Genomic DNA, 16,686 nt, shown 5'->3' on the forward strand with positions numbered 1-16,686 from the left:
AGACGGTTTTTGTTTTGTTTTTGGCCAAAAAGAATCAAACCACGCCTGACGCCTTGGATGTGAAAAAAAAAGAAAGAACATGCTCGGTGTTCGTCTCTGGACGATTAAGGGAATAGAAGGCAGGAAAAAAAAAAGAGATATCGAAGAGGGGGTTGATTAAATAACATAGCTGAAAAAAAAACAACCCAGTAAAAAGCAGCCTGATACGCCGGTGTGATGTGGGACATTGAGGAGAGAAGAAAAATTGTGAAAAGAATTGAAGAAGGTTTTAATCTCATAAGCGAGGAACATAGTCGCGCGGCTGCTCGCCCGCCGCCTGCGCGTGCTGTTCGTCCCATGTGGGGAGCCCGCGTTCTCTTCGCTGCTGGTCACGAATAGCCTCTGTGTGACGAATTCTGTTAGCTTTTGTCCAATGCAGAAAAAAAGGGATGGGGATTTAGGAATATCATGTACTTACTCAGATGCGCCGCCCACCTCTTATCCTCGTCGCTCACGAACCAGTAATCCCTATCGAGGACGATCTCGGGATACCTCTCGATCAGGCCGGGGGGCGAGCGGCTCGTGTCGCGCTCGTGGATCCATTCCAACAAGGGCTCGCCGTCGTCGCCGTAAACGAGACCGCCGCGGCCGTCCATGACGGGTATGACCTTGTTGGTGCGGTAGTACATGCTGGTGACGCCGGCCTGCTCGCGCTGCGCCGGCAGGTTGAGCGACCTCTCGGGCTGCGTGACGTACATGTCCAGGCCCGGGTTCTGCGGGCCGGTGGGGCCGATGGCCTTGTTGAAGGCCGTGGTGACGTCCTTCCACGTCGTGCGCTTGTCGTGCTTCTTGCGCGCATAAATCACAAAGTGCTCGTGCGCCATGGGGTACTTTTGGTTCGGGTGGCCGCCGCCGCCGAGCTCCGACACCGGGCCCGCCGATGACAAGGTCGGTGTTGCCGTCGTCGGCGAGGCCTCGTCGGCCGAGTACTCGCCCGTGCGTTCCTTCTTTCCGCGCTTGGCGCGCTTGCGTATCGTGGGCTGCTTGGTGACGAGCCCGGGCGAGCAGCGACGCGACGAGCGGGCGCTGGCGGCCTGGTAGACCTCGGGGGTCATGGCGAGGGCGAACCTGGTCGTGTTGATGACGAGTGGCGGCAGGCCCGGCGAGGAGAGGCTCGACCTCTCGGAGAAGCTCCTGACCGGCCTTGGCGGTGCGGAAAACTGCGTCGGAGGAGTGGTGGCAAAGGTGGTGGAGAAGGACTGGGAGAGCGGTGAGTCTGCGCACAGCGACGGGGGCGTGGATGAAGCAAGGGAGGCGGAGCTGTTGCGTCTGTCCCAGGCTGGCCAGTCGCGGGGCCTAAAGTCGCTGCTGCTGTAGCCATCGTCTGGAATCTTGGCAAAGAGCTCATGGATTGATGGTAGAGTACATTTGCGCTGTTGGCGATATGGTGGTTGAACGTCTGTTGGGAATGGGAAACCTGATGTAAAAGTCAGACATGGAACAACCAAGCATTTGAGAGCGTGTTTCGACGCGAAAATGGCTCATTATATCATACCCTTTAAGCTCGCTTCACCAAGAGACTCGGGTTTTGTCGTAGGGGAGGGCAGCGCGCCATTTGAGAGCAAGAACAGGGACTGAGCGGCGACGTCCCTCTCTGCGGCATCACGGGCTCCTTTCCTGATGGGTGCGGGCGATAACGTGATGACCTTGAAGATGGAGTTGTCGGAGATGGTTGCATGCTGGTGAATCGGGGTAGAGATCTCGGCGGACGATGACCGGCTCGACGTTCGTGAGGTTGAAGAAGACAGAGCCTCTTCCGTCTGGACCCTCTTTGACTCTGCGGCGTCGTCGTCGACCTCTTCAGCCTTTCGTTTCCTGTTGGCAGTGTCCGTCGGGGAGGAAGCCCGGTCGCTGGACCGCGCCGAGGCGATCTCGTCGGCGTCCCTCTTGGTCCTGGTGGCGAGCGATGAGACCACTGGGCAGGTGACGTATCGTTTTATCCATGGGTAAACTTCGACTTCCTTGCGGCATGGGAGCGACTTGGAGCTCTCTTCATCCGGATATCCCGTGGCCACCGGGACGTCATCGTCCTGAACCGAGTGGTAAGGCATGATGGGGAAAGATTTGCGAGTTTTTTTTTATTATTTTTCTTTCTGTTTTGGCGAGTCAAGGGCGTAGTGACTTGTGCACAACAGGCAGAGGACAATGGCAGACAATGGCCTTGTTTTCGACGGTGGTGGAGAAGACACTGAAGAAGGGAATGAGTAGAAAAAAAAGGGATGTCGAAACAGCCAAGATAAATAGGTTGGCAAACAGGACTCTTTATTCGAGTTGTTGCAGTTTCGGCAAGACAAGGGTGTGGAGTTTGGTGTGGATTGATGAAAGTGAGAAGAGAGAAGAAGAAGGGATCACAGAAGGAAAAATATGCGATGAGGGTTCATTTTCTGTATTGCTTCTTTCGGGCTCTCTTCTTCAGCATAAGCATCCGGGGAAGCGAGGGGTACCACTGTACCTCATGTATGATATGCACCGCACCGCACCGCAAAGTCAGCCATGATGGCTTTTGCTTTTTGCTTCTCCTTTGCCGTAGCGGGGGCATATATCGTCAAAGGAAATCAATCGAGACAATTATTCGACCTTGCGTCCAATGGGCAGAAAACGCCATGAGCTAGTTCTACACCCCCCCTTCCTCCGAGGGGGCGTGCCCATTCGTCTTTCTAGCTTGTTACTCTTCTTGCCTTTTTGTTCAAAGCTCCTGTTTGATAGGTCACGGTTTGACAAGCTGTCCAACCAAGTTGGTCTGCAGGCTCAAGAAGCAACCCCATGTTGATCTGGGCAATCTCACTCACGGCCAATCAATCACTACCCTCACACCCTCCCACACCTGTCAGTTTGACCAGTGAACCCCCCCAGACAGCTTGCCAGAAAAAAAAAGTTCCAAAACATGGACAAGCATACGGAGCTGGCCCCGGTTCGAGGGGCAGCTCATGACTGCAACACAGAGGAGAGGTTGCTCGACTGACAGGCATGCCGCCTCTTGGCTCACGCTGAGGCTTGCCGTAGTGGCGCACACGGCTAGACTCGGCAGCCTCGTCTTTGGCCTGGAGCCCACTAACGGAGAATAGCGTCGAGGTGCTTTGTGTCGAAAAAACAAACTGATCTCTTTCAATTTGTCTTTTTTTCCCCACCCGTAGCCAATGGCCTCCTTTGAAAACGGGTAAATTCTTTCGAATAGTCCTTCGAATGGAATGGCCCGTGGAGCCTTGCCCGTCGCTAGTACGATCGCGGGATGTCAGTTTAACCCAGTCCTCGTCTACTAGCCCAAACCTACATCCTCTAGCTTGCACGCTTGCATCGGCAAAAGAACCACTTGTCTCTTTTTATTTTAGCAGCCTAGTGGGCAAGGTTGACTGCTGCCAGGCGCGACAGCAGATGCAGGAGCTGCCAATTTTGACTTTGGACGGCGGCACGCCCAATTGCGTCTTGAGAGGTGTCGAGCGGCCGTTGCCACGAGAAGTTCAACGTCCGTACGTGCCGTTGATCGTCCCGGACTATGAAGCTAATTCACCTAGCGGGAATTTGACCTCATGTCCATGTATGTATAGGTATGTGATGTGTTGAGGCAAAATCATGGGGAAAGAAACGAAAATCCCATCCGTATACTCTTTTTTCGAATTTCGATCGCAGACTTTGCACGACGCCAAGCCCCCCTCCCCTTTTGCGTGCTTGCTCTCTTGGCCCTGTAGGGTCACGAACGGTTCATCGGAACTGTTGTTTCGGAGTCAGGTGCGCGCTTGGCTCTGCTTGGTTGCTTGCCTACCTTTCTGCCTGGCAACGTAGGACGAAACCCTAAACTCCAGAGCCAGTACAAATAGTACAGTAGTTGCTTCTCAAGATAATATGTATCAGGGTTGAAGACAACCTGGTATTCATACAAATGAAACCCCAGTCTCACTAGCCGACGGTAACGACAGTTTGCTTTTTAACTCTGGAATAGTCTCGAGTCAAAAGACCTGTCAAGAGTAAATCAAAACAAACCAAAACAAAACAAAACAAACAGAAGTGTTGAGATGTTTATTAATTAGTATCGATCCCAGCAAGGCGTCCTAATTTGGTAGAGTGGAGATGTGAGAGTTAAACTTTTGTACATCTCACTCGAGATGTCGATAATGATTGCATTAAGGCACGCCACGAGGCGGCTTCTAATTCCTGGCCACAATCAATCTAATAGCTATGTCATCATGTGCCAGGCAGCGGGGGGAGAAGCTTTGAAGGAAAATTCCCCGACCGAATTGCGAATGATCTGCACCCTGTGGCGGCACATAGAAAGGTGCCAGTATTGGACAGAGCCATGTTCATTCGTCGAGGTGGAGATGGTGTGATCCTGGTCAAGTGAAAAAAAAGAGGCGTACTGCTGCGTTTCTGCAAGGGATAACTCAGCCCAAAATGCCAAGAATGTCGAGGGACACATGTAACTGAGAGAAAATAGGGACAGACTTGAGGTATCAAAAAACCCGATCCTCGGCGGCCACGAGGTCAAACGAAAAAGGACGGAACCCGAGATTGGGCCGCAGGGTTTTGCTCAAGGTGAGTCCTGCTGAGGCCGAAAGTCGTGCCAACAGAGTCTATTATCTCCTTGCCGCAGCCGAGTGTCTCACCCTCGCGGTTTATGCCGTAGCGCAAGAAGACGGGAAAGAAAAGTTATGGTAAAGTGCTACAAACGAGGTGTGCGCTTGTCCGCTTCAACATTGCTTTGGTTGATTCCTCCAAAGGATTCATCTCCAGAGAATTTCCTACACAATTGTTAGCACAAACAAGGGAATGGTCTCGGAAGACACTTCCAGATCTTCGGGTCAGGTGATGTTGACTCGGGACAGAGGGGTCGATGAAAAGGGATACTGAAAAAAGGGAGGTTGGACAAGGGGTACAGTTCGATAACAAAGTCTCAGGGGCCAAAGGGGGGCAATCAATGAAGACTCACCATCCGCGTTCGCTCCCTCCGGTCAGGAAGCTGCAATCGCTGTTCAGCTCACAGTCCCATCCACCTCCAACGCCAGTCCCGTCTCTCCAGGCAACTGGCCCTGCCGCCGGCGACACGGAGGGCTGCTGATCTACAGCAACAGGGGCAGCCTGTTGTCGCCTTCGATAAGCGCTAAGGCCGCAGGTGTAAGCGTGGAAATCATCAACAGTGATGTCGGCGGGCATATGTCCCGTAAGGACCCTGCCTAGCGCGATCACGACTGCGGCATGAGTGCACAGGACGACCGAACGGACGCCCTCTGCGTCGCAGCGCTTGATCACCTCGAGCACGGCGAGAGCTACCCTATCGTGGAGCTGCTCTATAGACTCTCCACGGCTGGTCGGAGTTAAGGCAGGCGAATAGCCTTGGTCTAGTATATCAGGAAATAAGGTTGACAGCTCCTCCACCGGGGCCGGAGCTGGGTGGTCAAAATGCGCCGTGCCAAACCACTCGCCCAATCCAGGTTCAGCGCGGATCTTGATTAGCGGTAGCGCCTTGGCATCAGAGGAACTTCCTGGTGATGATGCTGTCGCTGTTGATGATGAATTTAGGGCTGCGTCAACTCGATCGGCTGCAGAGTTTAGGTCGCTGGCGTTGTGCTTACCATCAACAGTGGCCTTGCCCTCCTGGGTCCCCTCCTCGAGCTTACTTCTGACAAACGGCTCTATGGTCTGCAGACAGCGGTAGAACGGACTCGAGTAGACCCTCTCGATTGGGGGTCGCACGTGGTCCAACAGATGACGGCCCAGCTCCTTGCCCTGGTCGACACCGTACGCCGTAAGGGCAGGGTCGACGGCGATACCAGTAGGCGACGGGATATTTGCAAAGTACTCTCCTGTGGAGGGGTCTACGGACCAACTCGATCGGAACTAGAGACGGGGGGCGAGAGCCAAAAGCGGGTGTGTGGGGGAGGGCGTTCGAGTTAGGGAAGCCTGACTTTCGAATCTTGACGGACCAGAATAAACCGACAAATACAAGACAAGGGAGGCTGAGAGTTGAGGAGCTACCCTACCACATGCTGACAAACTCCATCAAGCTGTGAATTTTCCCGTCGGTTCCAAGGAGGGAGGGCTGCATGCTGGCTTGGGGCTCCTCAGCGCTCCTCAACTGCCTGCCTTGTGGCACAAATGCAGCCCGACTAGCGCACTTGCACTTGTGGGCGCGGGGTGGCTTGAAGGGGGGAGGGGGGGTATCTTCTTCTCTCCGTCCGGGTTGCAAAGTTGAAGGCAAAGGTACGTACCCCGTGGCGGACCACGTATATGGTGTCCAATGCCATCTCCAGCAAGGCTCAAAGTATCTCTGCCGGCTCGTCGACTTCCGAATGACGGCGCCAGAACCGTTGAGAAAAGGGAGCGGGCACACGCGCCTGGTGGCCTCGCTACGATGAACTCTGTTTTGGTCGCAAGACCTTCCTGTTTGAGAAAGGTGTCAGATGGCTTGAATGGCTAAAATTTGTGGCCCTGGAATAGTCTGGCCGGCCGGCTATGATGATATCGATGTTGATTGTTTGTAGGTATTCTGGGGTTGTTTTGTTTGCGCCTATCTTTGCTCGTCGATACAGCCAGCGAGTCGGTAATTTTGACCGGGTTTCCTGCAATGTGTGGAGATGTCGTCCTGGAGCGGCTTTCGGCATTTGCATCGCAAAAGTGGGTTGAGGTGGGGCATACCTAGGCAGGCATGAATGAATAGGTAAGGTAGGTAGGTACAGGCTCGGGTTAGGGTTGAGATACTTGTATACAGTACAGTACAGCAGGCAGGCAGGACAGCGTCCTTGATCGACCTATCTTACTTAGTTTGCAGTAGTCTCAGCCTACGCCCGTTGCCCTACCTACCTACCTAATGCACGCAAGGTTCAACCTCCTTGGTTGCCTCACCTTGTTCAACTTCCCATCTTGTATCATTTTCCCCCCTAGGGGAGATTATATGCCTTGCATCAAGGTAACGTTTCAGGAACTTGGCCGAAGTAATACCTTAATTCGCCTACTATCCCGTGCGACTAGAGCAACTAACCAAGGCACATCAGGGACTTGCACGTATATACCTAACCTCCAGGGCCGCGTATCTGAGCTAGGTACGGGTCGTTAGCCTCTCAACAGGAGAGAGACCGAGTTGCAACAGTCAGGGCACAATCTGCAATTCACAACGAATCAGGACGTGCAGACACCAAAAAAAGTATATGCCAGATTCAAAAAATCCTGGAGCCACCCGCACTAGACTCGTTACAAAAAGTACTGCCCGTCGCTGTTTCATCTTTTGCCGTAGTGATGGTCCTTTCCGGCAGAGCCAATGACTTAATGTTTACAAGGTTTGTCAAGTGCATTTGAAGATCTTGCACATCATCTCCCGTTTCTTATCTCAAGCCTCCGGGGTCGGTCAAACAAGAGATTGCCATGTAGTATGCATGCAAAAGCCAACATGCAATCATGTACATCTCACCATCTGTTGAGAGATCGGTAATGCAAATCCGAAACCTTATCTAAGATGAGGCGCAACGTGTGCCGCAAACCCTGTTATCATGATTCTTTTTTTCCCCCGAGTACCTCCTAAATCGTGACTTCATCACTATCAGCAGCGGTGTAGAAGTAGAAAACTTTCACGGGTGGCTTTTCGGAGATTTATTTTAGACTCTTTAGCAAGGGTGAATTGGGCAAGTCTATATGCCTTGATTCTGTATTCTGTATGCAAAAAAAAAAGAATTATTATACATGCAAAAAAGTATGTGCTTTTTTTTTATATGTACGTCGCTGGCATCTTGCTCCCTCCGGATGGTTTCGGTTTTTGTTTGGTTCCCAACAAGCTTCCGTTCCATAGGCCCCATATGGTGAATACAAGGTTGATAAGTGTAATTATAAACAGGCAGAATGTAAGGATTGTGGAAAAGATTCTAAAGGCGGGTGACCCAAGTATCTTTCCAAGTTGTATGGCGGCATTGGTATATGTTCCCTGAATGCATGTAGCGATGGTGGTTAGTCGGAAAGTCTTTCCGAAAAGTAAGGGCAGCAAATGCCAGAGAAGCAGGGTGTACTCACCCATGGAAACACCAAAGCCCACACTGCCAACGTATACGTCTCCTTCTCCTCGTCGTCACCCGACAGCCACCTCCTCTTCCTCATGCCCCAGGCCTCGATCTGGCTCTGCACCACGCTCAAGATGGCAAACGCCCACCAAAATGTCGCGTGGCCCCAGCTGAAGAAGCCAATAAACATGCTGGTGTACCCCAGGATCCTGATGGAGCTCTCGGTGACCACGTCGCCGGCGATCTGCTCCGCGATGCCCGACGCGTTGTTGACCAGCGCGCGGCCGAGCACCTGCATCGCAAAGCTGGCCTGACCCCAGGGGCCGGCCAGTATCATGTCCTGGTAGACCTTGCTCCGCTCCGGCATGGAGCCGTCGAGCAGGCGGACGAGGTAGATTGCGGTAAAGGCCATGATGAGCGGCAGGGCCATGGCGAGCGACAGGTACGAGACAAAGATGATGGGCGTCTGCGCGTGGGCGGGCTGTCCGGTGCCCGACGCCACGACGCCGCCGCCGGCCGCCAGCGTGATGGCGGCGATCATGGGCAGCTGCGTGGCGGGGGAGAGCTTGGCGACGCCCGGGGTCGGGGAGTGCTGGATGCGCGTAAAGGCGTAGGGGATGAAGAGCGTCGAGCCCACGGCCAGGCTCACGTTGAACCACCAGAACCCGGCCGTCACCGAGGCCCACCTGGGACCGCCGCTGGGGTTCACGAGGGACAGCATCTGGTTGACCGACGTGAAGGAGATGGATGCGCTGGATATGCACGCGAGCTCGCCCGCGTTGCTTACGAGCAGCCGCCCGACGTGCCGTGGGAACATGATCACGCGGAGGGTGTAGATTAGGATGAAGGTGATGAGGCAGATGATTGTCAGGGCCCAAAATATGTACGAAACGATGTCGAGGCCGTCGAAGCGCTCTTCAAACTGGTAAAGAACTATCGAGGTTATGCCGGCTCCCTGCGGCACGAGGAACCATTGCGAGGTGAAGTTTTTGATGGCGCTACGGAACCACGATAGCTTTGGTGAAGGTGTTTCAGGTCCAGGTCCAGGTCCGGGTCGGGATTCGGATCCGGATCCCGACTCGGGTCCGGGAGTGGTAGTCTGACCTCGGCTTTCCGCCGCAGAGGTACGGCGAGATGTCCTCCCTACGGCGCCTGCTGCCGCCACCGGCTGCCTTTCCGACGACCTCCTCCATCTCGGCGGCTCATCCTCTTCCTCCTCGTTAGTGGACGAATCCTCATAGCTACTCCTCGACCGAGAATCCAAGTCAGCATGAAGATTAATCGGCGGCGATGGATGCTGAGACTCTCCGGGACCAGGCGCTAGCCGTACACGCGGGGGGCGTGGCGGAGGGCGGCGCTCAGCCATGACCTTGACAGCAGGTCAATAATAAAAATATCAGACTATTCGAGGAGAGAGTATTTCGTTTCGGCCCGATTATCCTTATAGAATCCGTAGCCCTTGTGCGTGTATGTGTGTGTGTGCGGTCTTTTGGAAAATTATTCGAAAGTCCCGGTTGCAAAAAGGGCTGAAAGTGCTGTGGAGAGTTATACCGTTCCGATCAAGAACAACCAGTTCGATCTTTGAGCTGATGTGCCGGCAGGGCTGATAATTAATAAAAGATTTTGAGATCAAAAGTCAACAAATAGAAGAGAAAAAAAAATCCGAACCAGTGGGCGGCAATAATACGAGTCGTCATCAGATGAAGAGCAAGGGAAGTTCCCGCGGAGACAGGTCTACTTTTTTTGCCCAAGTTTGCCGTCACAGCCTCCTCCCCTTGGCCCCAGCTTGGCCCCAGCTTGGGGATCCGTCTAGTGTCTGGGTGATAGTGCGCAAGCTGCCAACGGACGGTGCCGGTGTTTTTTCTTTGCTTTGTTTTGTTCGTGGTGCGTTGGGGTGTCTCTGAAATATTCAGTCACCTATATTTGGGCATCGTATTTTCTTGTCCAAGGTGGTCTTGGGATGATCAAATGACAAAGAGTGGTTGTAGGATAGATTTTGATAGATTTGCTGCCAGTCTACACTTGTAATACGTATGCTCGGCTGTCGCGCTTGTTCTGTTTGCCCTAGTGTCAGCTTCCACGGAGGGCGGAGGCCAGCAAAACAACAAAGCGCATGGATTGTCTGTTTATGTTTCTCCGGGCCATTCGCCATTTTTTTGGGTTTTGTATAGAAAGAGTTCTGGATGTTTGACTACTAGTACCACGCGTCAGCCGCCAGGGATGCGTGTTTTGTTGCACCATGTCGCCGTTTCTCGTTTTTTTCTTCTTCTTTTCTGCAGTACTGCTCCGTGGCACCAATACTGTCTCATCCCGGGAGTTCGGAGAAAATTTTGAAGATCGTGATAAAATATAAAAAATGAAACAGAACAAAAAAAAAACCCCCCATTTTCTCTCTATGTGGAAATGTTTTTCATCTCTGGTGGGCGGTGCTACTGTTCGTAGCATCAATGGTGGTATAAAGTCAAAAGGAATGGATTGAGGCCCAAGGTTTGGGTTGCTTGCTGCTCCAAACCCATGTTTTGATTTCGTAATACAACGTCACTTTTACGAAACTAAAACTGTTTAACCACAGGGTGCTCAACGTCGAAAAGGTCCCTGGCCTGTCATCTCCATTGGTGCGGCACAGCTTTTCCGGCACGAACCCCTCTATTGCCACAAGGCATCTCCGCGGATCTTCCCGCAAATCTGCGTGCTCACAGTGCTAAGAACCAGCAGCCCTCTAAATCCTGCCCAACTTTCACAGCAACGCAAGGCGCCAAATGCTGCCAGAATCCCGTCATCTCTTCACAATACGACACAAACACGCGGTCCTTATACTGTGCTCTGGTTGCATCCAAGACCTGCACCCCAGATATTCTTTAACCAGGACCAGCGAAAATTACCGCCAGAGCCTCGAGGCAAGCTGCAAATGCTGCAGTTGATATTAACTACATACCAACTAGGTAAGGTAAGCAGGTACATTTTCTATTTCAAGAATTCAAAGTACCTACCTATCGTTGCGTAGGTCAGGAACAGTGCTGCACCTCGAATTGACTTTTGACCTCCCCTACCCAAGGTTTTTTTACACCAAGTTAGGTAGTATCGAACAACGCATTACGTGGCAAGATATTCCCAAACACCCTCCACGTGTAAATCCTTGCATATGTGCAGAGGCTATTTTCTCCTTTTTCGAGCAAGTGATCTTCTGCCGTGCATCCCAATCTTTTCTCATTGCTTGGCCAGAACTGGCTCAAATGGGATGGAAATACATTATTTATTCGACATCTCCGCCCGGATCTGCTCGGGATTTGTGTGAAAGGGGGAAAAACAATAAACAATCGACAAGACACTACTGACACACAGAAAAAAAAAAAGAAAAGAAAAAGAAAAGACCGCCTTTGCCACCCTTTCCGTTAGTTCCACGTCGAACATGATGCTAACCAGCTTGGCAAACAAACATATTCAATCAATTACAATCTTACCCGCGTATACTTACTTGCTCGAAGATTATGTGCATGCCAACAAGAAGAAAAGCACAATTTGCAGCTCCATCATCTCCACGGGGCAAGCGGCAGGTAAGCGGCAGTCAGGCGCCGGTACAAGTTTACCCCAAATGACTGCAGCAACCCAAAGAAACAAAACCAAAGTTGTCGCACGAGAAAATGGATCATATGCGCTGCCATCCGAGTCAATCAGCCTCGTCGTAGTAGTCCGAGTCCTCCGAATCGTATATATCCGACTCGGTAAAGAAGTCGTCGTCATCATCCGCCTCCTCACTAGCGCCGTCAAAGTCATCATCGGGATGTGGGAAGTCGTCATCGGATATCACAAAAGGGTCGCCATCGGTCCCGCCAGGACGATCGGCGGGCTGCTTTGCGTTGTTATGTCTTTTGACCTGAGGGAGTGGTTTCCGCCTGGCCACACCGATCGGCCTCAGCGCAAGCTTGAGCTTTGTGTTCTTCCCAACGTGATCCGGGAGGGGCTTGGCCACGGGTAGAGGTTTGCCGTTGTTGGTTTTGTTCATCTTCTCCGCGGTCCTCGTCTTCCTGGCCACGTTTTTCGATCCTCCGCCGCCCCCGGGTGCTGGACTTGAACCCGACCGTCCCGATCCCCTGCCGTCACCCCTCCTCCGCGCGAGCTTCTTCTCCTTCCTGGCGGCGGCAGCGTGACTCTTGAGCGAGCCGGGCCGCCCGGCCCAGCCGTCGGCGACCTCGACGATCCTCGCCCAGACCTTGGTCCTGGCCTCCTCCCTCGGCACGCCGCGGGCGAGCATGGCGTCGTAGTCGGTGTGGCGGTGGCGGATGTGCGCCGTGACGGCCAGCCTGACCTTCTTGTCCATGTCCATGGTGCCGGCCCTGCCGACGCGCCGGGAGCGCTTGACGAGCGCGTGTCGGGCGACCGTCTCGGCGGCATCTGCAGGGGCCTGTGGGAACAGCCGGCGCAGCTCCAGCTCAAAGGCGCGGAGCCCCGCGTCGTCGCGCTTCTGGACGTTGGTGGCCCGCGCCGTCCGCGTCTGCCGCTCCGACTCGGCCACCTCGCTGTAGATGTCGGTGGGGACCCGGATGCCCAGCGTCTTGACGCGCTTGGTCTTTAGAGATTCGACCACGACATAGACGGTCTTGCCGGCCGCTTGCGTCTTCTTGCGGCAGTTCTTGGTGATGTAGACGTTGCCCTTGGAGACGAAGCGGTACCCTGGCGGCATGGGTGTGCTAGCCGTCACCATGGGCTCGTTGGCTGCATTTGTTTTTGACGCTGGCATTTTGAATACCCGAGGTAGGCTACTGGGATTTTGACTTTGGTGGTTCTGACAATCAAGAGGTAGGAAGGATCTCCTAGTCGCTAGTTTCTTCGAGTGCGGGCTCAGCCGCCAACAACGTCTTCAAAAGGCGTGGCGGGCCCAAGATTCCGTTGGTCCTTATTAGACGCATATTCATCAAAGAAAGAAAAAGACCTCTTTATTTCATGCGTGAGGCTGCAAATTTTTCTTTCATCGCCCAAAACATCACTTGCATGCAAACGGCAGGCCCGTTGTTTGTTTGCAGCCTCTGGATAATTTGACGGGTTTCTTTGTTGAGCCCGCGTTGAATTGAAAAGCTGCACGTTACAACTTGCAGTGGAGGAAAACGACCAGGCCATGACGAATCAAGTCAGGTTATTTTTGGGGCTGCATTTTGGCGTGCACGCGCTGTCGCTGCGCCACGTGCGCCGCGGAGGCTGGCGGACAGGCCCGGTGCCCCTAGGGAATTTAGGTAGTTGGAAGCCGCGCCGTTGGCACGTTGGTGGCATTGGACGAATGCTCTACGGGTGCCTGCCCGTGCGTTATTCTCCTTTCAACAACCAATTGGGGGACAGATACAGTCCCCAAAAACCGGACAACGATTAAGCACACGTCACACATAAATGTAGCTGTTTACCCAAGGTAGCTTTAACCCGTAGTTCTCAGGTTACACGTTTCCCTCCAAGGGACAGGTATGCCGAATCTAAGAATAGAACATTATCCGCTAGCGGATTTTGATCTCATTGCGTAGTCGGGATATTTTTTTTGTCTTTTTTTCATTTTGGAGTGGTTCCTCATTGGAACATTCTCGTGCCTGCGTTATTATCTCGCTTGGCACCCAAAGGGATATTGACATTCGTTATGCGTGCAACAATTAGCTCTTATACTTTCCATACTGCAAGTCATGCATGGGTAGACATCTGATCCCCGGCTTACTGTCTCTTTAATAAAAAGTTCATTTAGAACAATAACGTAATCCTAATGTGGTTGTTTACATGAAATTTTTGTAATGAACTATACAATAGTGGCTTGGGCTTCCTGGGCTCTCTTACGGCTAAGCGGTCCAGCAATGACCTTGTGTTCCCATACATTTTGGTGATCTTCATACCTACGTATGCAAGCCGTCAACGAGAAATCTTCTCTCGGTGAATGACTGCGATACAAGCTAGGTACTCAGGATACCTAACTTAACTAGAGAAACCGAGACTCATTCTCCTCTCTCCTTGCCTGTAAAAAGCAGTTTCTACCTCGGCCGTTGCAAGTGGGCAAAATATTCCTCTCCAAGTTGCAGGACGGGCGATCCTTACCGAGAATGACTCTTTTGTCTGTATAGTAACGGATCATATGGACCAAACACCCGCAAGCGGAGATGGGTTATAATCAGCCCATTTAGAATATTCTCTGCTGGAAATTCCTTGATTTTGCCAATAAGACTCTAGTGTGGCAAGAGAGTTGCTTACAACAAGGACCGATGTTTTTGCAGTGTTAGCATAACAAGATATAAGGCGAGAAGAGAATGAACAAGAAAAAAAAGAGGGGACGAAGAAAAAAAAAAAAAAGAGAAAAACCAATAACAACAATAACAGGCATAGGTTGGGTGGTCCAATTCGTATTAGATCGAGATGTCCGAAAGAACTTTTGGGTTTAAATTTTTCTTGCAAAGAAATTACCAGGTATGGTCGAGGGTACTGTGAGGCGAACTACATAACTAAAGAGGATCGACGAGCCGACCCAGACTTTACAGGTGAGAGACAGACGCATGGCAAGAGAGAAGCCTGAGCTGCTCTGGACAGGGGTGCCTATGCGAGGAGAACAAAAAGTGACCATGGCGTGTCCATGATTCTTTTTTAAGAAACACCATGAGTAGTTATTCCCTTTGCCGCCTCGCATCCACTGGAAATTCTCATGGGCGGGATTTTTATTTCTTGGCTAGGACAAAGTATGATATATCAGGAATATGATATCCCAGATGTCCATGTCTCGATCTAGTCAGTGTAAGTAGGATGAATATATTCCACGCACCATTGGCAGAATTGGCAATGCGCGCTTATACATGAGTCGCTTGCTGGACCATGCTTCAATTTGTGAGTTTAGTCGAGCTACTACGTTTACCACGTGAACAACATGTGACACCTAAGGTATGCATAGTGGTAGTGAGAGGCGGGTGAATTATGTAATGCCCAATTTCTCTTTGCCTGCATAGGCTTTCAGGCCGTTCCAAAAGAGGGCCTGCTTGAAGTGGATATTGTTATAGCATAATGGCTTAACGTACAAATCCCAAGTCGTGATGCGCGGATGTTGAGAGGGAGAGAGACCGAGAGCGAGTAAGGGACCGGCATTTTCCTCGAAGCTGTCGGTCGATCCGAGTGAAGGGGCCATGCATGGGTTAAGGCTGCAGCCGGGTCGGATTGGGAAGGTGCGGTTATGGCGCCGAGTGGGATTGTCAAAGTATTAAATAGCGTCGAGTTCTGACGAGATGGAGTGGTTGTTCTTGTGCTTTCTTTTTTTTACCCATCCTCTCCAATCATCCAGTTTTTCTTCCTTTGACTTCGTCTTTTTTTTTCTTTTTTTTCTTTTTGCTTTTTTTGGGCTTCACTCCTTTCGTTAAATTCATTCTTTGTCTCTGCAAAAAAATAAGAAAAACAAAAACAACAAGAAAATGTATCCCAAGTACCTTCTCTTGACCCTTGCAGCCGGCGTCGCAGCCGTTCGCGTGCCGGACAACGCCGGGAGTTCGGGAGCCCTCCAGGCCTACGGCCACCGCGAGTCTTCCAGCACTCCACCACCCAGGCCGACCTTCCCTGATGCCGACGACGACGACGAATCGTCGTTCAGGCGCCCGCGCGGCCGTATTATTTCTGGACGTGTTAAGCCTCGCAGCTTCCGCGAGTCTCCCAGCACTCCACCACCCAGGCCGACCTTCCCTGATACCGACGACCCCAAGGGCCACCGCGGTCCCAGGAGGTGCGACTCCACTCGTCTCATGCCCAAGCGCGGCGGCGACAGCGACAATGACAGCGGCAATGACAGCGACGGCGCCTGCAGCGACGACGACGACGACCGCCGCCAGCTGCTGCGGTCTAAGAGCCAGTACCAATCGCTCAAGCCGCTGCTCAGTGGCGAATTTGGCTCCCAGACGGGATCGCCGAAGCCCTCGACGCCCGGGAGCACTCGTTCCTCTGGCCACGGCAAGCGCAGCGTCAACCAGAATGGCAAGCAGAGCAGCGGCGGCCAGCCCCACGGGTTTGTCTCGCTGGAGCAATTGAGTGGGCCGAAACCTCCCGTCTTTGCGAACAACTGGCCGCCGCTGAGCAGGACCCTCTCGGGCGAAAGGCGTCCCGCCTATGCTTCTACTGAGGAGGTGAAGAAGGAGAACAAGAAGGACGATTTCAAGGCTGATTGATGACTGTTGCGCTTCTCAGTAAAGACACTTTTAACAGACTGACAACAAACGGGTTTCTTACGCGCAAGTTTTGATCTTTGGATTCTTCGTTTCTGTCTACGGGATTTTTCAGGGCTCTGTTTCCTTTTCCGGTTTTTTTTTTTTTTTTTTTGTTACAGATCGGCCCCGTATTTTTCTCTTGTGTTTTGTTCCTGTCCTTTTTCCATTGTGTCTTTTGGGTTGTGGTATCGCGTCATCTCCTTTCCGGCTGTTACTTTCCTGCTCTTTCTTTCTTTCTTTTTTTTTTTTTTTTCTCTGGCTTTTGTTTCGCAACAGCTTGCACTTTTCAAAAGTTGGGTATGGTTAGAGTTGTTTCAATCTGCCATCTGAGCTTTGAGCTTTCAGCCTTGGAGTTTAGATGTACCAAAATGGGAAACTGTGTTTTGAGACTGAGCTGTTGACAGACAGGCACGTGTTAACTTTGAGTCACATCCATGTCCCTGACGGCGAGCGTTACTTGGGGTTTCCGACTC

General features: G+C 52.2%; 7 protein-coding genes across 7 annotated transcripts; 2 read left to right on the forward strand and 5 right to left on the reverse strand.

The window, feature by feature from the left end:
* Window positions 1–208: 208 nt before the first annotated feature.
* MGG_05114 (uncharacterized protein) lies at window positions 209–2,213 on the reverse strand. The gene is made up of 3 exons (XM_003712593.1): window positions 1,535–2,213; window positions 458–1,456; window positions 209–381 (listed from the first exon to the last, which is right to left on the reverse strand). The coding sequence occupies exons 1-3, from the start codon at window positions 2,088–2,090 to the stop codon at window positions 275–277; spliced, it is 1,662 nt and encodes a 553-aa protein (XP_003712641.1). The 5' UTR covers window positions 2,091–2,213; the 3' UTR covers window positions 209–274.
* A 1,858-nt stretch (window positions 2,214–4,071) lies between these two features.
* MGG_05115 (phosphoglycerate mutase) lies at window positions 4,072–6,602 on the reverse strand. The gene is made up of 4 exons (XM_003712594.1): window positions 6,240–6,602; window positions 5,604–5,868; window positions 4,961–5,531; window positions 4,072–4,772 (listed from the first exon to the last, which is right to left on the reverse strand). The coding sequence occupies exons 1-4, from the start codon at window positions 6,273–6,275 to the stop codon at window positions 4,694–4,696; spliced, it is 951 nt and encodes a 316-aa protein (XP_003712642.1). The 5' UTR covers window positions 6,276–6,602; the 3' UTR covers window positions 4,072–4,693.
* Window positions 6,603–7,624: 1,022 nt separating this feature from the next.
* Window positions 7,625–10,447, reverse strand: MGG_05116 (malic acid transporter). Its single transcript, XM_003712595.1, has 2 exons — window positions 8,029–10,447; window positions 7,625–7,942 (listed from the first exon to the last, which is right to left on the reverse strand). The coding sequence occupies exons 1-2, from the start codon at window positions 9,379–9,381 to the stop codon at window positions 7,730–7,732; spliced, it is 1,566 nt and encodes a 521-aa protein (XP_003712643.1). The 5' UTR covers window positions 9,382–10,447; the 3' UTR covers window positions 7,625–7,729.
* Window positions 10,448–10,462: 15 nt separating this feature from the next.
* Window positions 10,463–11,055, forward strand: MGG_16873 (uncharacterized protein; the record flags this gene model as incomplete). The annotated part of the gene is made up of 3 exons (XM_003712596.1): window positions 10,463–10,468; window positions 10,588–10,962; window positions 11,020–11,055. The coding sequence occupies 3 exons, from the start codon at window positions 10,463–10,465 to the stop codon at window positions 11,053–11,055; spliced, it is 417 nt and encodes a 138-aa protein (XP_003712644.1).
* Window positions 11,056–11,198: 143 nt separating this feature from the next.
* On the reverse strand, window positions 11,199–13,096 carry MGG_05118 (uncharacterized protein). The gene has a single exon (XM_003712597.1). It carries the CDS (start codon window positions 12,751–12,753, stop codon window positions 11,683–11,685), a length of 1,071 nt encoding a protein of 356 aa, XP_003712645.1. The 5' UTR covers window positions 12,754–13,096; the 3' UTR covers window positions 11,199–11,682.
* Window positions 13,097–14,689: 1,593 nt separating this feature from the next.
* MGG_16874 (uncharacterized protein) lies at window positions 14,690–15,150 on the reverse strand (the record flags this gene model as incomplete). Its single annotated transcript, XM_003712598.1, has 2 exons — window positions 14,690–14,756; window positions 15,044–15,150. The coding sequence occupies 2 exons, from the start codon at window positions 15,148–15,150 to the stop codon at window positions 14,690–14,692; spliced, it is 174 nt and encodes a 57-aa protein (XP_003712646.1).
* A 280-nt stretch (window positions 15,151–15,430) lies between these two features.
* Window positions 15,431–16,174, forward strand: MGG_05119 (uncharacterized protein; the record flags this gene model as incomplete). The annotated part of the gene is made up of 1 exon (XM_003712599.1): window positions 15,431–16,174. The coding sequence occupies one exon, from the start codon at window positions 15,431–15,433 to the stop codon at window positions 16,172–16,174; it is 744 nt and encodes a 247-aa protein (XP_003712647.1).
* Between the last annotated feature and the right edge of the window lie 512 nt (window positions 16,175–16,686).

The sequence above is a fragment of the Pyricularia oryzae genome, chromosome 3, assembly GCF_000002495.2.
Source record: "Pyricularia oryzae 70-15 chromosome 3, whole genome shotgun sequence".
In the NCBI taxonomy this organism is placed as follows: Eukaryota; Fungi; Ascomycota; class Sordariomycetes; order Magnaporthales; family Pyriculariaceae; genus Pyricularia; species Pyricularia oryzae.